Genomic DNA, 24,831 nt, shown 5'->3' on the forward strand with positions numbered 1-24,831 from the left:
CATATCTACAAGTAGTATTATGTGATGCCTACACAAACCAGAAAGATTTTTGAACATAGAAGAATTGTCTAAAATTTGACATTAAAATAGATGAGTACAAAGATGTACATATGGTTAGCAAGATCATGTTCAAGAAAAAAAAAATTCTGATCGTGCATAGATAAAAGATAGCAAACACAGCCAAAATGTATGAACCTGTTCTTGTGAACGGAAGTACATGAATGGTGTATAATGTAGGAAATTTGAAACCCTTGATGTATATATATCAGCATACCTGCAAATAAGAGAGAGAGAAAATGTGAAAAAATAAAATTTCAGAGCTACATGCAATCCCACATCCCATAATGTTGATTGGTTTAATTAAAGAAGGCATAACCACATACTTTTCAATTTGTCTAGTAAGGTGGCTTTTATCCCACAATCCAGCACGTGAGAGATAACCCCATCTGAACAGAAAAACTAGCAGCATCAATGAGCTGAAATTATTGCTAGTACTGAGTTACCACTATTTGAGGCAACATCCAAGAATTGGGTTTATAACTTGAAAAGGGTGATATGCAGCAAGTCAGGCATACAGACACATCTACATCTAGTGAAGCAATTTTGCACATTTTAGAGAGACTGATAATGGTTAAGAATTCTTGCCACTGGATGCTAAACTATGACATGAAGATCTAAGAACAAAGCAATCTTTACAATGCAACCTTATTCATAACACTATCTTCAATTACTCAACAGGAAATTAGATAATGATAAGATCTGAGAACAAGGCAATCTTTACAATGCAACCCTATTCATAACGCCATCTTCAATTACTCAAAGGGAAATTGGATACTGATATATTACTGATTTAAGCAATGATGGGTCAGCATTTTGAACAATTTTATGAACGGTCATTCAACAAACATGGTGTGATATATATTGTTTGGTACCTTCTATTGAAGAGTTCCCCATCTGCTTCTAACATTGGTGCAATTTTCTGGTCTAATCTTTGCATAACAATGAGCAGCTTTTGCATGCTTTCTGTTAGTTCTTGGTCATCCATATTAGTTGCAGCCAGAGTCTGAAAGAAGCAGCAATTAACATGTAAACAAATATAGTAAATCTCCCAAGAATATTAGAATATTTATATAATAAGTTAGGTATAATGGCTGAGATAGTAATAAAGAAAAGTCCACATCAATAGAACTTATAAATAAATACCGAGATGTATCGTAAAAATCTGATGAGAAGATCATTTATAAAAGTAATTTTTTGAAGTAAATATGGAAATTGAAAAATAAAACAGCACAAAGCCCTCATAGTGTATAATCCGAGAGTATAATGGATCATTCATTAAGTGAGAATCCAGCCCATGAGGATGAGAAAGAAATGTAATTTTTTCCTTTTACGTGAACAAAAGTACAGGTTGATGGCCTCCTAATTCAACATCTAAAAGCCAATAATCATCATTTTCCTGCAATTCCTTTCCAGAAGGAAACACATGTTAAAAATTTTAACAAAAACGAAAATTTTCGAAACTGTTGGTTATAACAGCCAATCGTTTTGAATGACTACCTTATTTTTCTGACCTCCAAGACCTGATAATAACCCCTTCCCCTGCCACCCTGCACACACAAAAATTCCTAATTCACACACTTCACTCAACACTTGATAGCAACCTCCAGCACAGCAGGCAACAGCCTCCAGCACTAGGTATGCCCCTCTTTCTACCCACTGTGCAGACCACAACATGCATCTGCCACACCCAAATTTGCATACTTAACCCTTGACCCCGACCTCCAGCAACCTAGTATGCCCCCTGTCGCAACCCCATCTAAGCAGACTTCAAGGTCCATTGAAGAGTGGTGGAACTATGGCATCATGGATAGGGTAGCTACCTCTCTATCTCTGCTTTCTTCTGCACACCCCCCGGCCCAAAAAAAAAACAAAACAAAACCCCACCACCCCCAAAAAAAAAGAAAAAAAAGAAAAAGCTTGCTTATCTGATCCTCTTTGACCTTGAGCAGGCAAGGCCTGAGTCTCAAGCTCCAGCAAGAGGGCTGCAGGCTCATCACAAGAGGACATACAAATCAAAGAAATATTGCAAACAGGTTGACAATAAATTTATAGTGTCCATCATCTTTCATCAGAATGAAAGAAAAATGCAATCATGTTGCCAGAGTAAATATTGTCATTGCCACAGCATTTATTTGCATTATTTTGCGAATTGTCAATTTGACCCTTTCAATCAAAAAAAAAGAAGAAAGTTTTCATATTTATCTAGATACTCTTTCTTCTTAGTTCCCCACCCCATGGTTCCATTTCCTACTCCTAATCATGTCCCAGAGCCACGAGACCTCATGACTCAAAATCACAAGACAAGTCTGCTCACTGGCTGAGGCCTCAAATCTTTCCCCCCTGCACCAACAGAAGCGACAGTTGGAGCATGACCAATAACTGCACTGGGCAGCTCCTGTGAGGGCAGCAATGATGGTCCGTTGTTTATTAATGTTTATTTATCGATATTATGGAGTCTAAGTATATTTTTTGGTTTATAAGATTATCTATATTTGAACTGATAGGGTCTTATGTACTGCATTATGGTTTGTGCGTTAATAACATTTATTCTCCATGTTATAGAATCCACATACGAATTATGATTTACCTAAATGCGAATAACATCTATATTTTTCATCAACTGTTTTATCATTAGCTCACAGGTTTGTTATCGTTTAAGAACACTTATTTTCCATGGAAGAATAATTAGCAATGGATGCCAACTTTTGAGTCTTCTACAAACTACAAGGACTAACAAGGTTTGTCACTAAAGAAGTTGGTTGATATATCAAAAGTTTAAAACCTGTTTGAAATTCATGATAATATCATACTAGAAAATGGTTCTAATTCATGAAATTGTGATGCTTTTGGACTTAGTTGATCGCTTAATTTGAAAATGTGCATTACACATAATGGTATCATGGTATCATGCAGTACAATGGTGCTATATGACTATAGAAGTGCTAAAAAATTGTTAAGTACTAACAATTTTTCTGATTCTTTTAGTTTTTTTCAAATATCATAATGACATGTTTTCAGATCACCTAATAATTGAACTGATGACTCATAACAACAGTTATATAGTTTGACCAACAGTCCAGGTTATAAGCCATTACCATCAATCAGCATTTGTTGATATAGGGGGCTGGTGACTTGCAAAATCAGAACACCAAGTTTGTGTTGTTCATGACACTTATAAAAAAAAACTAGGTAATACAACCAAGTAACTTTCATATTTAAAATAATGAAACATAAGATGTACACAAAATCCAAAAGAACATTGAACAGAAGAACAAAGAAAATAGACTATAGGTATCATGTACTCTGTTACCTGAGCTGGGCGGCCTTTAGTTCGTCGTTGTAGGGAAAGACGTAGCTGATTAAATAAATCTCCTACAACTTCCTTTTGTTGTATAAGCTTTATTAGTGCTGCTCTGTGGCTTCGACTATGGATCAGTGCATTAAACTGTAAAAATCAAATACCAGCAGAAGGAAATAAGAAACCTCAAGTTCTCAATTTATTTAAGCAATTAGATGACTTAATTCATCAATATCGCTTCAAAAGTGTTTTAAAACAATCTGAATTTAACCAGTTGTATATTTTAATTAAAAGAATTGACTAACATCCATTGCTTTCCATGATAAAAATCACTACTCTCATATGTTAGCATGAATAGCATCATTTCTGATGCCATATAAAGTATACGTAAATGGAGGAAATGTACAATATAATAGTTCAACTTAATTCGATATGATTTCTATTCAAATTTTAACTTGTAAAACAAGATAAAATGTACTATAGATGTCCTACGTCATTATCTTCATATCACCTAATAGCCATGTTATATGACATGGTGCCAGTGGAATGCAACTCCTACTTACACTAGGTCCCAGATGTAAATGAAATTTCAGCTTCCATAAGTTTTTATTGTTATCCTCACTTACACAAGCCAAATACCAGGCATAATTACAAACAAAGTTCTAAACAAAAAATTTTAAACTGGATGAAGGGAAATAGTTCCAGGGAAACCTTCAAATCTAACCACTCAAACAAGTTAAAATTTGGTCTTAATTCTATGTAATGACCACTCAGGGAAGACAGCTTCCATGCTCCACAAAAAGAAAGCAGTTGAGCCCATAATAGCACCTGTTTACAAGCTTGATCAAAATGTGTCATATCTGTCTACGCATTAGTCTTTACAGTTATCCGTCTTTACAGTAAGCTGTAGGATGCTTTTAGGCTTTTCTAACTCATTAGTCATAGTATGATAGAAAGAAACAACCAAAATATTCAATTCAGTTTTTCTGAATTGGTAACAAAATAAGAAACCAAGAGTTGAGTACTTTTAACATCAAATTCACAACCTATTTAAAACATTAAGAGTCAATTTTCAACACAAGCAAAATATGCATCAATAAATATAGACCAATTCAAGTTACAAATCCATGTCATCTATAGACCAACAATTACACAAAGATCTTAAGTGAGTCCCCTATCCCTATGAGTAGTTTCTTTTATTTCCCTTGGCTTTTGCTACTCCTGTAGTACCCACAGAATCTTTAGCTACCCGCAACTTTCACATATTTAAACTGCAGTGACAACTAATAACTGTGTCCATATTTAATAAATCCCAAGTGGCTTTCCAACTTAAAGGGGACAAAAAGAAAGACAGATAATATTAGACTTGCACACATTGTTTATAGTACTGAATGCAATCAAATGTGAGGAGAAGTGAGAGACAAGTACAACACAACTTCTAAAGCTTATGTTGCTGCTAAGAAAATAGGGCTTAGAAACAAAGGACAATGGCCTAGCAACAAGTCAATAAAAGAAACAAATTGGTGGTACAATACAAACAACATGATGATTGGCTTGTCATTGCCTTCACACACCATCACATTGCACAAAATAAAGCAGCAACAGACATGATCCTATTCAGCCATAATCCACATCAGTATCATCAACATATCATAAAGTACAGATTCCAGTGTAAAACAGAGATCTGGTTCTCCAACTTTCCTTCTGAAAGGAAACCTTGAGTACAACAATTATGTTGATCGCAGTTTTTATGGCTGATATTTTTGAATTAAATTGTAACAAATACCTACCAGAACTGTGAAAACAAGTTTAGTCGGCAAACATTCTGTCAAATGAATAAGTTCATCGATTTCACCAGATTATCGAAATAATACAGATCATAGTTATATGTCCAAAATGGGGTCTTCATCTGCTATAAGTATCTTGCAATCTTCAGATAAGCTGGAGAATATGTTGGCATATCCTTGACCAATAGGCTCATCATCCCATCCACTTCAGATCACAAAAAAATATCCTGTTTGGTCATTCCATTCTGAGGACCATGATCTACACCAATACGAGCTCCTTCAATCCGTCTTCATGACTTCTAGTACAATATTTACTCCACCCTTTTAGAACTTTCCTCAACAATCTAAGTCCAGGCAATTAGAACCATGCTAAAACAAGCTGGGTGAAGACAACTAAGTCATAGACGACTTTTAAACATCACTAGCTGCCAGCTAAAGTAACATTTCCTACCAAGGTCCGTCAAACCAACCTGTACCGTACCATGTTGATAAGGTACCAGTATGGTATTGAGGTTTAGCTCGGTTTATGAGCCGAATCAGTCTATACCAGTCCGAACCAAGTGGAACTACCTCCTACCACTTGGAACTGATATGGTACCATGGTGAGGAGTGAGAAAAAGTGTTTGGAGCCTGTCTCCAAAAACAGAGACCATATCATACTGTACAAACCATACCATGTCAAACCGGCAACATGCCGGTATGGTTCTCACCTTCTCAGTACCGGTTGTATGAACCTTGTTTCCTGCTGTTGAACAATGTATCATAACAAGCAGTTCCCATCCACTCAATTCGGCTTCTTTATTTTGTCAAGAAACATGGAACATATAAAGATCTACTGTGACATACCATTACAAGCTAATTACAAACCTCATCTTCCAATTCACGACAAATCAATGCTGTCCGCCATCGCAAATGAACTTTGGATTGGCTTACATCTGTGAATATATGGTCACCAACATATAAGATTTCATCACCATGAACATCAAGGGATTTCTCTACCATCTGAGCACTCCCACCAGAGTACAGCCCCCCTACAAAATCAAAGAAGAAAAATAATAAGGAATTCTTAACATAGATGGTCCCAGTATTAACTTAGTAGACATATACTAGAAACAATCATACAAGCATCACTAGTCGTTAATAAGGAATTCAATGCTACACTAGAACTACTTAACTAGGTGAACATGGTAAGCTTAGTGGTAGGTCCGGTATTGTTCTAGGTCGCTTAAGGAACAGCAATTATCAAGCAAGGACACAGGTATAGTACATGCATACAAAATGACACATATATCAATACAACAAGAAAGTTAAACATGTAGTAGTTCGGGCACAAATGTGTTTTTTATATATTTATGTAAAATAGCATCCATAAAGCATGGCAGGTTATCAAAATAACATAGTTCATACATTACATCAATGATTTGGGACCGGTTGGTATCAGTCCATCCTGCTAGTATCATACCGTTCCAATGAGGAACTAGTTCTTGGGATGCCCTCAAGACACTAGTTCTCTCATAGCCTAGGTCCTTCCATTGATTCTTGGTAATAGACTAATAGCTGAGACTGAAAGGTTCAGTGACCCAGTCAGCCCATACCAACCTTTACAGTTTACATAGGTGGGCCCCAGTTAAGGTAAAAGTGAGCCATGTGTTCCTATTTTCCTTACCCTAGCTCATGCACAGAGACATGAAAACAGAAAAGGAAAGAAAGAAAGTAGTTGAAAGGAGAGAATAGATAAAGGAAGAAGGAAGAAGAGGTGCACAAATCCAACCTCCTCTCACTCCGATTTGCCTCCACAATGCTGGAATTGTCATCCAGCTTCAATGAGCTTCTCCACCCGTCACCCCCTTTTTTTGGTATTTGTTTTGCCAAATGAGGCATAAATCAAGCTAAACTTTTCCTGATTAGCACAGTGATGTCAAAGGTGCCAAAAGGCGTGCCTCAAGCACTCAGACGAGGCACCAAAAGGAGTCATCACCTATTGATGCTTCAGGCGATGCCCTTTCACTCAGGCGTATGTCTTTGGTGCCTTTTAGGGCCTTTCTCAGTGAGGCGAGGCTGAAAAATATAAAAACCTAAAAAACCATCCATTTAACTTTTCAGCTCTATTACTAACAGGGGGTAAAGTGGTCAATTAGTATAGAAAAGTTAGTTCTGAAGAAATAGAGGCTGATTCAGATGAGATAGAAGAAGATGTTGAAGGATATAAATCCAATGAAGGAGGAAAATATGAAAGTGATGACAACTATGGAAGTGGAACTGAATCTAGTGATTCTATTGATGAATTTTAGGCTTTAGGACTGTTTATATTTTTTGTTTCAGTTATATGATTCCACTTTAGGGCTGTTTATGTTTTCTGTTTTATTTATGAGACTCAATTGATGAACTTTAGGGCTTGTTATGTTTTCTGTTTCATTTATGAATTCAAAGCTATAGCTTGTTATCATATACTTTATCTTGAATTAGTTGAGCATTTTACTGTTTTATATATATATTATGCTTAAATTGTTAATTATATGGTAATTCATATTACAATAGTTATTTCTAGTTGTTATTTATTTATATATCATATTTTCTGCTTTTTTTCTCAATTTTAGCGCCTTACTTTACTCGGACGAGTGCTTTCCTAGTGCCTCTCGTCTCAAGACGCTAGACCCCCAAGTGTCTCAAGGGCGCCTTTCGCCTTTGACTACCTTGGGTTAGCATAAAATTCAAATATGTCATAGGGTGTGAACACCAAATCTTTTTTGTATTTTATTTTTGTAAAATTATAATATTTAGAATAAAATTTATTAAAAATAATAGAAAAATAATTTCAAGAAGAAAAGTGAGCTGAACATTATTGTATTTCAAAGTTGCTTTTTGTTCATAATATGATTGACAAGTGATGCTTCGATTTTTTTTGGTTATTTATCAAACTTTGTTCAAAACATAGGCCTGCACTACAAAATCAACATCAGCTTAACAAGCTCAGTGACGACCTAAAGCATCTATTAATAGAAACAACAAGATATAGAAGAAAGCCAAAAAAAATTAAGGGAAAAAAAGCAAAAAGAGGCATTTTGGGTACAATTTGAGGATGCCAAGCCATCCCAAGAGTTACTACAGGACCATCCTGTACCAACCAAAGGACAAAACCAGGACGTGCATTGATACGAGATCTAAACCATTGCTTATATTCAATAGCATCAATATCCACAAAATCTATCATTTAGTCATCATTCAAATCCATAGACAACAATTCAGATGCTATAAAATAATATCAATGTTACAAACCCCAAAATCGTGGAATCATCATTAGAAGGACAGCATGCATCCAAAAAAGAAAAGAAAGTATGAAAAAAGAAGAAACCAAAGGAAGAACACCCTCCCCCTCATTGTTGGAGGTATCAGGGAAGCATATTAGTTGTATTCAATAAGTATTCGAGGCCGGCTTTTAAGTTTTAAAGAATAGGATACCTATCTGAAATGTTCTAGAAGTACCTAACAAGTATCAGCATCTGATACCGACACATCATGTCATTTGAAGCATCTACACTTTCTAGTGTAGCAGCATTCTAGTATAACAGCATCCACCATAGACATTTATATGTAGGCCCTGCTTATTCGATTACTTCCAATATCCTTCTTTACAAAAGGTGCTTGTGACAACACACAATTAAGAGAGAAAATCTCAAAAATCAGACAAAAGCCAAAAGGGCCAATAAACATTGTTTTAGGACCGAATAAGACTAGATCTTAATCAATGCTAGGTCTCCTCATCCACCAGGTCAATAATGGCCAACTTGAGACAAAGAAGAAGTTATATATGACCAAGCTCATGCTACTGCTAAGTGAAGATATCAAAAATGGATATTCTATCATACAGATCATCATGTAATGGCTCAAAATCTTCAAGCTAAAAACAGCATCAAAAAAAAAATCAAAGCATGGAATCTTACATGCACTGCAAAAACATGCACTGCAAAACCCAATTAAGCAGTTAGCATTGTAAGAAGGTGATGCCTGTGGGCTTGATTCACATGAAAATGGAGGGACAGAAAAAAAAAAAGGAGCCTACCTCTATGTTATCTAGAAACTAGTAATCTGAGGCTAAGGGATGGTTCCACCAACGATGTAAAATACGAGCAAATCTGTAAATCAATATGATGCCATTTAAATATCTAATGGTGAATGCTGGGCACCTTGCATCAAGTTTAATTTAATAAAAGTTTGAAATAGATTTATGCACAAAATATCTAACTAAAAATTATAGTTAACTTTCATAAATCCATGTGATCAAAACATTATTTTGAGACCAAAATTTACAAATGCATTAGGTAAAAAGCTTCAACAAAATCTAATTAAAAAAAAAGATTTAAAAAAAAAAAGCATGGCATGCTCTTAATCTCATTCAGTATTTAAATATTCAAAATATGAAAGCATGGAATGTTATATATATATATATATATATATATATACAGAGAGAGAGAGAGAGAGAGAGAGAGAGAGAGAGATGTACACAAACACATATATGCATATGTATGCATATAAACGCAAACATATACATATGTATATATCTATCTCAATATGTGTGTGTGCATGCATATATGTATGTATAGATCTATGTATGCATGTATGTATGTATGTAAATAGAGTTTATTTACTCTTCTTCTAGAAGAATTGAGGCCTCAATCCTACCAATCCATAATTAATGATGGAGACTTCATACAGAGGATCTATACCATTAGTTATGATATACATCACAAAAACCACTTTGAAACCAAAAATCATGTCTTTTGGAGGTCATTTGCCTATGCATCAAGTGGTCTAAAAATATACTATTTTAACAGCTCAATATGGTGTTTCCCATGATTTATAATTTGGAAGCATCCAAATCTATTGAATTTTGATACGTACATGTTTTATATGTAGATCATACTACTACCATTACCACCATTGATGATTGTGCCTATTTGATATTCAGGTAGGAGGCTTCCTAAAGACATAATTTTTAGTTTCTTAATAGTTTTTGTTGGTGCAAAAATCCGCTTGCGCCGGAGAAGCTGGAGTTGGGGAAGTCGCGGTTGCCGCCGGGACCTGCAAAGGAAGTCTAAACCGGAGGTGGGGTTGCTCCGGCAAGACCCTCCGACGCTCAAGTCAGTTCTCTGCCTCAACAAGAATGGAGTGCTCGAACGGAGAATTTAGCAGAGTTTTGAGATGAAAGGACGAGAGCTTAGAGAATAACGTATCTGGGTCCCCCTTTTTATAGGCGGAGGAGGTAACAGATTGATGGCGACGTTTGTAACCGTCTGGTAGTGGGCCGCCCATAGTCAGGAGGAATTTATTGCGAAGGGTAGTGGAGCGGAATCGTGGCTATCGCCGTAGCTCGCCACGTGGAATCGGTTGCGAGGAGTGGAGCAGCGTCCGTTGTCGTGACTTGCCAGCGGATGGGAGAATCGCCCGGTATCCGTCGCAGGAAGTGGAGCAGGATCGTGGCCGTTATTGCGGCCTGCCATGGAGTAGTGGAGCTGCGCGGAATCCGTTGTAGGAAGTGGAGCAGGGCTGCGACCGTTACGGCGGCCTGTCAGGGGTAATGGAGCTGCGCGGAATCCGCCGCAGGAAGTGGAGCAGGATCATGGTTGTTATTGTGACCTGCCAGGGGGCGCAGATCCATCGGCTGAAGTTCGGCTGCGGTCGGAGTCCGGCCTCTACAGGGGTCCGGGCGGAGTCCTCCTTGCGGTTGGGGTCGTGGATGGAGCCCGGCTTCCGTGGGAGTCCGGGCGGAGCCCTCTCGGAGCTGAAGTCGCGGGCGGAACCCGGCTCCCGTAGGAGTCCGGGCGGAATCCCCTTCAATCAAAATCAGATGCGGAGTCCGGCTCCCGTAGGAGTCCGGACGAAGTCTGTCTGCAGCCGTTGGAGTCGAGGACGAAGCCCGGCTCCCGTAGGAGTCCGGACGGAGTCTTCCTGCAATTAAAGTTAAAGGCGAAGTCCGGCTCCCGTAGGAGTCCGGACGGGGCTCACCAGCAGTTGACGTTGAGGACGGAGCCCAGCTCCCGTAGGAGTCCGGGCGGAGTCTACTTGAGGTCGAAGTTGTCGGCGGAGTCCGGCTCCCGTAGGAGTCCGGACGAAGTCTGTCTGCAGCCGTTGGAGTCGAGGACGAAGCCCGGCTCCCGTAGGAGTCCGGGCGGAGTCTTCCTGCAATTAAAGTTAAAGGCGAAGTCCGGCTCCCGTAGGAGTCCGGACGGGGCTCACCATCAGTTGATGTTGAGGACGGAGCCCGGCTCCCGTAGGAGTCCGGGCGGAGTCTACTTGAAGTCGAAGTTGTCGGCGGAGTCCGGCTCCCGTAGGAGTCCGGACGAAGTCTGTCTGCAGCTGTTGGAGTCGAGGACGAAGCCCGGCTCCCGTAGGAGTCCGAGCGGAGTCTTCCTGCAATTAAAGTTAAAGGCGAAGTCCAGCTCCCGTAGGAGTCCGGACGGGGCTTACCAGCAGTTGACGTTGAGGACGGAGCCCGGCTCCCGTAGGAGTCCGGGCGGAGTCTACTTGAGGTCGACATCGTGGGCGGAATCGTTGATTCTGTTGAGGACTTCGGCTGTGGGTATTTTATATCCAACACCAGTCCCCCTACTTCCGAGTTTGAATTTCGAATGAAGGAAGTACAGAGAGATGGGTACAGCCGAAGCCGTCCCCTCGAATCCCGCGCACTGCTGCCCTCAGATATTTTGGGCATTAATTGCGCGCGTGCCGGAGTCTTTTCGAATTGGGGCGGTACGAAGGGACTCTTCGAAATTCCTGCAGGAACGCTGGCCCAGGTACGGCGCAATAATGGCCCTGCCAACCGCCAGCCGCTTTTAGCCGCCTGCCAGGGGGAGTGGGACACGTGTCGGATGCGGGCTGGCTTGGGGGGATTCGCGATCATTATGGCGCCGGATCCCAGGGTCTATTTAAACCCGTCCTCCCACCTTTAGGTGCCCTACTCTGTTCCTGAGTTCTTACCAGCGTCTGCCTTCTCTTCGAGAGCCCTGTTTCAGTGGACGTCTTCTCGAGCCGTAGGCGTCTCCTGTTTTCGTCCCCCAGGTCCCTCAGAGCGATATAGGTTAGTTCCAGCACCGCCAACCTTCTTCTCACCACCTAGGGACTTCTTTTTTGTCATTATCCTTTTGCATCCCTCCAAGTTAGCTTCCTGTGGCCTCTCGTTCCCCCTTCTGTCCGTCTTCTTAAAGTCCTTTAGAGCCCCCCTTCGAAACTACTCGAAATGTCTTCCGGCTCTTCTGCTCCCTGCAGTTCCGGGAGTTCTTCTGCCTCAAACCCCCAGGTCCCCGTCTCTGCAGACGAACCCGCGTCTGGGACTGGGCTTCGCCCGGTTTTCGCGCCGAGCGCCATTCCGTGTTCTCTGACCTCGGAGGAACTCCTTCTGATAAGGGTTCAGTACGGAGTTCCTCCGGAGTACGACCTGAAGCTGCCTGGCCCTTCTGACCGGGCCAGCACTCCTCCCGGTCGCTTTTGTTTGTACCAGGAAGCGTTCCGTGCCGGACTCCGGCTTCCACTTCCTTCCTTTCCCAATCTTCTGAGGGAGCAGTTTCTTTTCAACATCGGCCTGAGTCCCCAGGATCCAGCGAGTATTCATCTTTTACCTTATCTTCTCTTTTCATGCCTTCCTCCTCCTCTTCCTTCTCTCTCTCTTTCCCCTCTGTTTCTTTCTTTCTCTCTTCTTTCTTTTCTCTTCTTTTTTTTTTTTTTTGACTGATTGGTTTGCTTCTTTTTCTTCTTTCCTCTTCTCTCTCTCTTTTTCTTCTCTTCTTTTGTTTTGTTTTTTTCTTTTTCTTTTTTTTTTTAGGAATGGACGCCGAAGCAGTGCGGATGCTCGCCAGGGGCATGAGGGCCCACAAGAGAAAGGGCGCTGCGACCTCCGGATCGGCGAAGAGGGCCAGGGCGGAGGAGACGAGCTTAGCTGCACCCGTCCAGGCGGCCCCGGCCATCGACATTCCCTCGGATGCCGAGCCAACGGCCCCCCGGGCCTCCTCGAGGAGTCCGCCGACTGGGGCCCCCGCTCCGGGGGTTCGCCCTACGGAGGCGCCCGCCGCGGGGAAAAGAAGAAAATCGGTGGCCCGCAGGGCGAGTAGCCGCCGAAATGCTGCGGACGAGTTCCTCTGCTCCGAAGAGGGGTCGGAGAATCCCTTCAACGATAGGGACCTGATCAGGCGGCTGACCGACGGCTGCATTCTGCCTGACGTCGTGGAGAGGATCGACCGCGCCGATCCTGAGCAGCGGGCTTGGGATTCTTTGGGGTCCTTCCTTGAGGTAAGCGACTCTTCATTTACATGACTATTCGGCCTTTGTTCTGATTCCCTAGCCGTCCTTGCAGATTGGGCACCAGCTCCTCACCTATATCGAGGCGATGAGCCGCACGAGGAGGGACATCCTCCAAGTGGAGGAACGCTGTCAGGCGGAGATTGCTCGCCTCCAAGCAAAGACGGCCGAAGTAGCCGCCCTCCAAGAGGCCCTGGAAAGGGAGAAGAAAGCCCGGGAGGAGGAGAGGCAGATCTTGGAGGAATCGGCGAGGAAGGCGGAGGCCGAGGTCGCCCACTTGGTCGAGCAAACTCCAGTCCTGGTCTCGGAGGCCAGAGCCCTTGCGGTGGAGGAATTCAAGGCCTCCGCGGAGATGAGGGACCTGAATGTCCAGTTCGGCCAGGAAGCGTTCATTAAGGGGTTCGAGCTCTGCCAAGAGAAGGTGGCCAGAAAATTCCCAGAGCTCGACCTCAGCTTCCTAGACGAGGAGTCTGAGGACGAGGCCGGCCCCTCGTCAGCCGCCACTGCTGTTGCAGCCCCCGCGCCGAGTTCTCCACCCCCCGCCCCTGAGGTCTGAGACCTCCGATCTTGTACCTTTACTTCGTCGCAATTTTTCTTTTCCGTTTGTCTTTAAAAACCATTCAATCAATAAAGTTGAATTTCTTGTTGCGAACGGCTTCTCCTTCCCCCTCCCTCCTTCTCTCTGCTTTTCTTCTTGCAATAAGTCGGGCTTTGACGCTTTTGCCTTCCGATGGCAGTGCCCTGCAGAAGCGCTCCCCTGCCCCTGGGGGTCCCGCTGAAATCGACGATCCAGCGGCTGAAGAAGGAAGTCCTTCACCTGACAAAGAAGTTGAAGAAGACGGAAGGCGAGCTCCGCAAATCGAGAGAAGGTCACTCTGAAGCCACCGCTGAGGCCACCCACTTTCGGAGTCTCCATGTAAAGGGGATCATGGAGTATAGCCGGAGGAAGGCGAACTTCGCAAAGGAACTCGAGGAATGTAAGAAGAGCGCCAGCGACCGAATTTGGGCCCAGGCCGCCAGGATCAGCGCCCTCAAGGTGGAACTGTCAGCTGCGAGGGGGAAGATCGGCCAGCTGGAAGGAAATTCATCCCGGCTCTTGGCCCGGGTCGATGATGAACAGAGGTGGTCGCAGAAGGTCTCCGACCTTCAGCAGCAGCTCCAGGACGTCGAGGTGAGCCACGACGTGCAGCGGGCTAGCTGGCGCAGGCAGGTGGAAGAGTATAAAGGGAGATTCAGGACGGCGGCCGACGAAGTCGTCCGTCTCCAGAGGCAGCTGGCTAACAGGGCACAGCTTACTTCCGCCCAAGATTCTGAAGAGCTCCAAGCCCTAAAAGGCACCGTTGAGGTGATTTCTGTCTCCCTCGGGGAAAAGACAGCCGAGCTGCAACAAGTGAAGATCCAACTGGCACTCGAGCGGTGGGCCGTCGCGGACGCGGAGGCGGAATCCGAGGTCTTGAGGAAGAGGTGTCGAGAGGCGGAGGCTGAGAGCCAGCAACTTCGTCGGGCGCTCCAGGACGCGCTGCGGAAGAGGGAAGAGCTAGAAGAAGAAATTGAGAATCTGAGACAGTCCTGGTTAAGAGACGGAGTAGAAATTCTAGGTCAGAGGGAGCAGGGCTTCCTTAGAGCTCTTTCTGTCTTTCTGTCTTTTCATGTATTTACTTCCTTTTTGTCGTTTTGCCTTTCTTTCCTTGACCTTCCGAGCTTTGTAGTGTGTATATCGAAAATGGAATAAAAAAAAGTATTGTGTTACCTCGTCCGCGTGCCGAACCTTTCTTGTCATTTGACTTGTCCGATGTAGACGTCGTTAGGGGGCGCCCGATCGTCGATGCGTTAGCTCGCCTTTCTCGTCGTACATGGCCGCGAGCTTGAGCTTGGCCGTCCGGGCTCCACATTATTTCGGGGATGTCGTTGTCTTCCTAACCGGTGTCGAAAGTCTTTTTAGCGGCCGGAGGTGTTCGGTAGGAACTCTCCGTTTCAGTTGGGACGAAGTCCTTTAGGTCTTTTGGTGTGGTTCATCCTTCGTCCGTTCCCGCCGTAGTTCGTCATCCTTCCTTTTTAATTTTCCTCCTCTTCTCGGAGTGAAGGCCTTCCCCCGCTTTTCGCGGGGTTGCATAGGAGCGAGGAGGTGCCAATGAGGGGCTTTTTCTTTTCACCCGATCTTGTTGGGCGGCCAGGCTTCGCCACCATCAGCTCTTGCTGCAGATGTCATGGGTGGAACCCGGCTCCCGTAGGAGTCCGGATGGAATCCTCCTTGGCGTCGTGGACGGAGCCCGGCTCCCGTAGGAGTCCGGATGAAGTCTTCCTTGGCGTCGTGGACGTTTCCTTGGCGTCGTGGACGGAACCCGGCTCCCGTAGGAGTCCGGGTGAAGTCTTCCTTGGCATCGTGGACGGAACCCGGCTCCCGTAGGAGTCCGGGTGAAGTCTTCCTTGGCGTTGTGGACGGAACCCGGCTCCCGTAGGAGTCCGGACCTTCCCCTTCGCTCGAGCCAGGGCGAGGTTCTCCTCCCGTTCCCTGCTTGGCTGTGGGGGCGCGTTAGGGCGCTGTAAGGCCTCTCCCCCCATCCGGTCTGAAAGAACCGGGCCTTCGACTTTGCCCATGTCAGGACGAGGTCCTCCTCCTGTTCCTGACATGGCTGTGGGGGCGCGTTAGGGCGCTGTAAGGCCTCTCCCCCCATCCGGTCTAAAAGAACCGGGCCTTTGACTTTGCTCATGTCAGGACGAGGTTGTCCTCCTGTTCCTGACATGGCTGTGGGGGCACATTAGGGCGTTGTAAGGCCTCTCCCCCCATCCGGTCTAAAAGAACCGGGCCTTTGACTTTGCTCATGTCAGGACGAGGTTTTCCTCCTGTTCCTGACATGGCTGTGGGGGCACATTAGGGCGTTGTAAGGCCTCTCCCCCCATCCGGTCTAAAAGAACCGGGCCTTTGACTTTGCTCATGTCAGGACGAGGTTCTCCTCCTGTTCCTGACATGGCTGTGGGGGCACATTAGGGCGTTGTAAGGCCTCTCCCCCCATCCGATTTTGAGATAGTCGGACTTTCATTTTGGGTATGCTTGGGCGGGGTTCTCCCCCGTTCCTGACATAACTTTATTTTTGGAGGGGTCATATCCAGTCATAATTAATCCACGCCAGATGGGAAGAGTACGTTAAGTAGAAAGAAATTTAGATTCAAGGTGAAATCGTAAGTGATACATTTACAGGTGTTCCGAGCTCCACGGTCGCGGGTGGCCCACTCCTCCTTGAGGCCCTCCGGTGATGGAGTCGATGGTCCCGATGGGAGGCCGGTCCCCGGGTTGCTCTTCCCTTCTTGGCGGTTCAGGCTGCGGAAGGGCTCTTGGTCGGTCTCCTCTACCCTCAGGCCTGCGGCGGATGAACCTGTTGAGTCGACCTCGCCGAATAAGCTCCTCGATCTCATCCTGGAGCTGGATGCATTCCTCTGTGTCGTGGCCGTGGTCGTGGTGGTAGAGGCAGAACTTGTTGGGGTTGCGCTTCCCGGGGTGTGTGCGCATCCTCTCCGGCCTAGGGAGCTGCTCCCTGACCTCCATCAATACCTGGGCCTTCGAGGCGTTGAGGGGGGCGTAGTTGCGGAATCTCCCTGATGGGGAACCCCGCCGAACCCTGCGATCCGGGCTTCTCTGCCTGCGCGCCCGGGGTGGAGTATGGGCGCGCTTATGCCCGGGAGGGGATCGAGAGCGCAGCCGGGCTTCCTTTGGCCTTTTCTCAACTGCGGGTTTACTCGAGTCTCCCGCTTGCCGCTCCCTCGCCGTCTCTTCATCCTTCATTTTGAAGGCTTCTTCCGCTCGGGCGTATCCTTCAGCCCGAGCCAGCAAATCAGCAAAGTCCCTGGGATACTTCTTCTCCAGGGAGAACAACAGATCATTCTTCTGAAGGCCGCCTTTCAGGGCGGCCATGGCGACATGGCGACTGATTGGTCCAAGTTCCGGACCTCCAGCGCCGCGATGTTGAAGTGGTTGATGTATGCCCGTATGGACTCCCCTTCCCTCTGCTTGATGTTGATGAGGGACTCCGAACCCTTCCGGGGGCGCCGGCTGCTGACAAAATGGGCCACAAATTGGTGGCTCATTTGGTCGAAGGAAAAGATGGTATCCGGTTTTAAAACCGAGTACCAGTTCCTCGCCGCTCCCTTCAAGGTAGACGGGAAAGCCCGGCACAAGATGGCATCAGGAGCACCGTGAAGCAGCATCATCGTCCGGAAGGCCTCCAGATGATCAACCGGGTCCGAAGTCCCGTCGTAGCTTTCGAACTGGGGAAGCTTGAAGTTTGGCGGGATCGATTCCTGCATGATCATTTGGGAGAAGGGAGGGTCAGTACAAATATCCTCACCATAAGCGGGGGGCGCATGGCGGAGTTCTTCAATCCGCCGGTTCATCTCCTGGAGCCTCCGGTCCAGGAAATCCTCTCGACTTCGAGTCTCGAGGGTCCTCTGGCAGAACGGGAGCAGGGATCTTCCAGGGGTGGAGTCGTGGTCCGATTGAGGGCTCTCTACCCTCGGATTTGTTTTCCCAGGAAGGACGGGGCGGCTGCCCCAGGTGGCCCGCCCCGCCGCCGGGTTCTGGCATTCCGGGGATGCCCTTTCCGGGTGCGCCGACGTCTGCGGCTGCTGCTGCTGCATTGCTTGCACAGCTTCGACGAGGCCTCTGACCTGCTGTGCCAGCAAGTCAAACTGCTCCGTGCCGACCGCCGCCGCCGGAGGAGGAGGAGGTTGAGAAACAGGAGGGGAGGCCGGAGCCTGAGATCTGGCCGCGGAGGCCGTGGACCGTCGCATGGACGCCTTGCGTGGAGGCATCGAGTATGGATCCCGCGGGGGGAAACAAGGAGTGGGTGTCGGAGGAGACAATCGGAGGCGGCCCCGTTGAACGCTCCTTTAAGAACAAGGGTACTGCGAAGACACAACCCTTCCTCTAGCGCCAATCCTGTTGGTGCAAAAATCCGCTTGCACCGGAGAAGCTGGAGTTGGGGAAGTCGCGATCGCCGCCGGGACCTGCAAAGGAAGTCTAAACCGGAGGTGGGGTTGCTCCGGTAAGACCCTCCGACGCTCAAGTCAGTTCTCTGCCTCAACAAGAATGGAGTGCTCGAACGGAGAATTTAGCAGAGTTTTGAGATGAAAGGACGAGAGCTTAGAGAATAACGTATCTGGGTCCCCCTTTTTATAGGCGGAGGAGGTAACGGATTGATGGCGACGTTTGTAACCGTCTGGTAGTGGGCCGCCCATAGTCAGGAGGAATTTATTGCGAAGGGTAGTGGAGCGGAATCGTGGCTATCGCCGTAGCTCGCCACGTGGAATCGGTTGCGAGGAGTGGAGCAGCGTCCGTTGTCGTGACTTGCCAGCGGATGGGAGAATCGCCCGGTATCCGTCGCAGGAAGTGGAGCAGGATCGTGGCCGTTATTGCGGCCTGCCATGGAGTAGTGGAGCTGCGCGGAATCCGTTGTAGGAAGTGAAGCAGGGCTGCGACCGTTACTGCGGCCTGTCAAGGGTAATGGAGCTGCGCGGAATCCGCAGCAGGAAGTGGAGCAGGATCATGGTTGTTATTGTGACCTGCCAGGGGGCGCAGATCCATCGGCTGAAGTTCGGCTGCGGTCGGAGTCCGGCCTCTGCAGGGGTCCGGGCGGAGTCCTTGCGGTTGGGGTCGTGGATGGAGCCCGGCTTCCGTGGGAGTCCGGGCGGAGCCCTCTCGGAGCTGAAGTCGCGGACGGAACCCGGCTCCCGTAGGAGTCCGGACGGAATCCCCTTCAATCAAAATCAGATGCGGAGTCCGGCTCCCGTAGGAGTCCGGACGAAGTCTGTCTGCAGCCGTTGGAGTCGAGGACGAAGCCCGGCTCCCGTAGGAGTCCGGGCGGAGTCTTCCTGCAATTAAAGTTAAAGGCGAAGTCCGGCTCCCGTAGGAGTCCGGACGGAGCTCACCAGCAGTTGACGTTGAGGACGGAGCCCGGCTCCCGTAGGAGTCTGGGCGAAGTCTACTTGAGGTCGAAGTTGTCGGCGGAGTCCGGCTCCCGTAGGAGTCCGGACGAAGTCTGTCTGCAGCCGTTGGAGTCGAGGACGAAGCCCGGCTCCCGTAGGAGTCCGGGTGGAGTCTTCCTGCAATTAAAGTTAAAGGCGAAGTCCGGCTCCCGTAGGAGTCCGGACGGGGCTCACCAGCAGTTGACGTTGAGGACGGAGCCCGGCTCCCGTAGGAGTCCGGGCGGAGTCTACTTGAGGTCGAAGTTGTCGGCGGAGTCCGGCTCCCGTAGGAGTCCGGACGAAGTCTGTCTGCAGCTGTTGGAGTCGAGGACGAAGCCCGGCTCCGGTAGGAGTCCGGGCGGAGTCTTCCTGCAATTAAAGTTAAAGGCGAAGTCCGGCTCCCGTAGGAGTCCGGACGGGGCTTACCAGCAGTTGACGTTGAGGACGGAGCCCGGCTCCCGTAAGAGTCCGGGCGGAGTCTACTTGAGGTCGACATCGTGGGCGGAATCGTTGATTCTGTTGAGGACTTCGGCTGTGGGTATTTTATACCCAACAGTTTTTATGATGTAGATCATGAACAACAGTTTCAATTCTCAAGTTAGAATGTGCATTATCAATTTTGAGTTGGTAGGATTGAGGCCTTGATTCTTCTGGAAGGAGAGTAGACCAATACTCTCTAAAAATATTTTTATAAAGCATATTTATATATCATGTTACCATAATAAATATTTTGATGTTATATAAAAATGATGAAAACAACAAGGATACAAGGAGAAACTAAAATTCTATCATTTAGCTGTTTAAGACAGGGGAGGGGCAAGTTCTAAAGGTGAAGTCTTCCAATATGGCATAAAAACCCCCCTTGACTTCTCATTCTTTCCCTTGACGAAAGAGAGTATAAGAGAATTCCAAATTGGTACAGTTAGCCAGTTCACAATATGGTGGCTGTAATTTATTAAAAGAAAAAAGGGAATGTACTATGCATTAAGCAAGATAATTTATTCAATTAGTTTCTACATGCAGGAAACATCCTCACAGAGCTCTTGCTAACGTCCCTAAAAAGTGCCTCTATATCATTTATTTCGCATATTTAAATCTCAAGCAACCAACCAAGAATTTTTCATAAATCATTTCATACAGCAAGCAAAGACAATTCATTAAGGAGCATACTGCAAATTACAGTTCCAAACCTGAACCAAGAAGGCAGAATAATAGGTACTGTGGTTTACATATAAAAGTCAAGAAATGGAGATATGCATCTGTTCCTACCTGCATTATGCTTTGACAGCTAAGCCTCCAGACTTGCCAGATAACTATATGTACTATTTGATTAATCAGATTAACGTGAGAGCAGAATAGGGAGGATAGTAGGCTAGGCCTATGACAAAAAGATTTCACATAAATGAAGCTGAGATAGACATTGAAGCCTACCCACACCCAATAAAAAATAGTAAAATCTAATTGACTAGTAGTCAAGTAACACTGATGATAGAATGCATCACCTGAACGTGCTTTAAAACATGGGCGCATCAATCCATCACTTGTGACAACCTCATACAGTGGATGTGACATTTGGAAAAACTCTGGCTTCCTGGCAGAGACTATGACCTGCAAAAGAACAACATCACTTCAACACAAACTACCATGCATCCAAGCCAAGGCATAGATATTCATACCGCCCCTGCAGTTTTGCGTAAAGAGTGAACTAAAATTGATCACATCTAAACTTATAAAAAGTAAAGAAATAGCATGTCAAAAAGATTCCTAACCATGTCAAAAAGATCTCGCCATCCCTTGTCATTTGGAAGAAATTTATTGAAGGCATGATGCATCATTTTATTTGTGTAATGGTAATCGGAGTTAGTAATCAATAGCAATCGCTTACCAGCCTGACAGCAAGCAGTTAATCAGTAAAAATAGATATAAAATAATGTACATAAAAACAGAGCATGATTTGAAAGAAAAATGTATATATCTGAACCTCCTTTTGATCTAACAGAGCCAAAGGTAGTTCCGGATCAGGCTCTACAAATCGTTCTGGTTCAGCCATTATCTCACTCTGCAAAAGCATCAACCACACATTACCTTCAGACAAGAAATGGTGAGAAATCATATGTAGAAGATAAAAAAAATAAGGCAAACCAAAAGAATTACCTTAAGTTGACCTTCAACATGTGCTCTGAAAAGCGCTTTTGAGACAGCCTGAGAAAAAAAAAGCACCATTTTAGAATGATAGAATTGATACCCATCATAGTTAGATAAGCTGCAGTATGTTGCCTTGAAGAGTCCCTTATAATCAAGTGGCCCAAGTTCTGCTGGCACTGCTCCTTCATCCAATCTGTCAACCATCTGCAAAAGAAACCTACCAACATCACCTTCAAATTGTAAGGGTGAGATTATACAAGATTGTAGATGATAAGCATAGCATAAATGATAAGAGGGCAAAAGGTTAATTATAATAATAATGTTAGAAATGTGGGCATCCAATTATCGGACAGAAAAAACAGTATATTGAGACTATTCTGTTTAGCAAGACTGTTCAAATTGGGCCTCTCCAGATGGCCTTCGAAGCTTCCAATGTTTGCGGCAGAATGTGGAGGGATTTCTTCACATATATACTCACTAGGTGTCTCCAATATGATCATTCTGAGGCTAGAATAGATAGACAATTCCAGCTTTTCTACTTTTGACTCTGCGGATGAATCATCCGAGATGACAACATTGCAAGTGTGGGTTTCAGACCAAAATACCTCAGGCTCCTGGTGTGTGCTGCATGTCCACTAGCCAACCTTGGCCGCCACTGAGGTGGATTCCACACCCTTTGGAAGAAACTAATTTGTCTTGAGTCTGAGACTGTCTAAAGCTGCATCCAGACTTCTCCTACAACTTCTCATCTTTGGTGGGTAGTACCTGGGAATCCTGATGTCCCTGAAGATCTCTTCATCAAGATCATTTAGTCAGATATCATCATCGCACCACAAGGGTTGTGCTTCTAACCTATAGAGTAGTAATCCCTGTTCACTGTCTCCTGAAGAAGGAACATAGAAGGTCTTTAACTCCTTGTTGCTCCTTGAATTGATTTTGATGATTACAAAGCATTTGAAGGGGTACTAATGATTTTCGCTTGAAAAAGACTTATTGCTTTTCAGGGGCAAAATCGTAATTTTACCAAACCCTGATTTGAAAGCATCAAGTGCTAGAACAAAAGATTTGTGATCCATTGATGAAAATTTTATAGTTTTTGGACATGTATTTTGAAAGATATCCATGTTTGAAAATTTGAGTCGACCCCATGAGTCGACTCATGGCACAATGAGCTGATTGGCACGTAGATTTTTTTGGCTGGCACAGTCTTGGCACAGTCTGTGAGTCGACCCCATGGGTCGACCCCCAGGCATGAGTCGACCTCTATTGTTTTTAGGCCAAAAATTACAGAACTTTGTTTTCTGCTGTTTTTCCACAGAGGTCGACCCATGAGCATGAGTCGACCCATGAGTCGACCCCTATGACGGAAAAGTTCCGCAACGACTAGTTTTTAACCCGTTTTAAGTGCATTTAATGCTCATTTAATGTGGACTAACGGCTCTATTTCAGCCCAGATTGTTCTCCACCATTCCTTAAAGCTATAAAAGGGACAAAAAGATGGGAATCATCAAGAAGAGAGATTTTTGAAAAGAAGATTTCAAGCATACATTTCAGCCCTAAGCAAGAGCTCACTCAAAGTATTCAAGAAGCTTTTAATTCAAGCTCACCAACTCCTCAAGTGCACATTCAAGTCCCAACCACCTTGAGAAAATCGAAAAGAGCTTTCTTATCCTTGATAAAGTGTATTTAAAGCCTCATTCGCTCATTAAAGGAGCTTCTTTTGTATTTTCTGAGCTATTGATTGTTATACTCTGCTTAAGTTATTGTTTTTGTTTTGGAAGGGTTCCAAAACAAGGGAAGGTTGATCCGAACCTTGAATCGGAGTGTATTGGGTTGGCTTGTATCCGGGAAATAAGTGGACTAGCTTAGGATAGCTAGAGTCGGAGTTTCCGACAAGTATATTCAGGTTGAATACAAGTTAGTGGATTGAAATTCCCAAGTAGGAGCTTGGGGAGTGGATGTAGGTGCAAGATTGGCACCGAACCACTATAAATCCTTTTGTTTGTGTTGTGCCTAATTGCTCTTCTTTAGAACTTCTTTATTCTTTTGCATTCTTGCATTTAACCATTAGCCTTGAATCAACTATACTCTTCTTATTTATTTAGCTATTGTTAAACATTTTCCATAAGACATAAGTTAAGTTTAAAATTTTTAGAAACCCAATTCACCCCCCCTCTTGGATTGCATAGCTGGACAACAAGTGGTATCAGGGCCCGGTGCTCTAGCCCTACTTTGATCTAACCAATCAAAGAGCTAAAGATCTATGGCAACTCAAGTTGGCACTTCTCTAGCCGAGGGGCAGTCCACTAACCGACCTCCACTTTTCAATGGGTCCAATTATACTTATTGGAAAGCTCGGATGAAAATCTTCATTCAAGCACTCGATATGATATGTGGAGTATCATAGTAAATGACCCTCACACACCACTAAAATTATTGATGGTGTGGAATCAGCCAAATCCGAAAAAGAGTGGGATGAGGTTGATAAGAAAATGGCCAACTAAATCTAAAGCTATGAATGTTCTATATTGTGCTCTTGATGCTAATGAATTTAATCGCATTTCAACTTGCTTGTCTGCTAAAGAAATATGGATAGATTAGAAGTAACCCATGAAGGAACCAATCAAGTAAGGAGTCCAAAATTAACATGCTGTGCATAATATGAACTGTTTAAAATGGAGCATGATGAGTCTATAACTGAAATGTTTACTCACTTTACTGATGTTATAAATGGTTTAAAGAGTCTTGGTAAGTCCTATTCTAACAATGAGCTTGTAAGAAAGATTCTCAGGTCCTTACCAAAACTTGGGAAGCCAATGTGACCGCCATCCAAGAAGCTAAATATCTGAACATCCTACCTTTGGAAGAGCTTCTTGGATCATTGATGACACATGAGCTGAGCATGAAACAACATCAAGAGGAAGAAGTAAAAAGAAGAGAACAATCGCCCTCAAATCCACAGCTCAACCAGATGAAGAAACTGATGACACCGATAATGAAGAGCAGGATGAAGAGATGGCACTCATTACCAGAAGGTTCAAGAAGTTTTTAAGAAAAAAAAAATAAAGAATGAGAAGAGGCCACTCACAAAAGGGGAACAGAGCAAAGAAAAAAACAAAGACCAACCCTTATCTGCTATGAATGCAAAAAATTGGGACACTTCAAGTCCGAATACCCACAACTGAAGAAGGATCCCAAGAAGTACAAGAAGAAGGCCATGATGGCCACTTAGAGTGGGAGTGATGACTCAAGCTCCGAAGAGGAAGACTCAACTGAACAAGCCAACTTGTGCCT

The 24,831-nt window shown here is 45.0% G+C and overlaps 1 protein-coding gene across 6 annotated transcripts in view; it reads right to left on the reverse strand.

The window, feature by feature from the left end:
- The window catches only part of LOC105061513 (uncharacterized), a 30,552-nt gene extending 8,768 nt beyond the window's left edge, over positions 1-21,784 (reverse strand). For 3 of the 6 annotated variants that reach the window (XM_073255568.1, XM_073255573.1, XM_073255571.1), the window contains exons 1-10: positions 21,670-21,784; positions 21,547-21,594; positions 21,374-21,451; positions 21,162-21,281; positions 20,895-21,000; positions 6,013-6,176; positions 3,371-3,505; positions 933-1,063; positions 384-446; positions 196-274 (exon numbers count right to left, since the gene is read on the reverse strand). In XM_073255568.1, the coding sequence (XP_073111669.1) occupies positions 196-274; positions 384-446; positions 933-1,063; positions 3,371-3,505; positions 6,013-6,176; positions 20,895-21,000; positions 21,162-21,281; positions 21,374-21,451; positions 21,547-21,594; positions 21,670-21,741 (996 nt within the window). In that variant the 5' untranslated portion in view covers positions 21,742-21,784. The remainder of the gene's footprint in view (positions 1-195; positions 275-383; positions 447-932; positions 1,064-3,370; positions 3,506-6,012; positions 6,177-20,894; positions 21,001-21,161; positions 21,282-21,373; positions 21,452-21,546; positions 21,595-21,669) is intronic. The other 3 variants (XM_073255564.1, XM_073255567.1, XM_029260820.2) reach the window with 2 other exon arrangements.
- Between the last annotated feature and the right edge of the window lie 3,047 nt (positions 21,785-24,831).

Source organism: Elaeis guineensis, chromosome 1 (assembly GCF_000442705.2).
Source record: "Elaeis guineensis isolate ETL-2024a chromosome 1, EG11, whole genome shotgun sequence".
NCBI classification, from domain to species: domain Eukaryota; kingdom Viridiplantae; phylum Streptophyta; class Magnoliopsida; order Arecales; family Arecaceae; genus Elaeis; species Elaeis guineensis.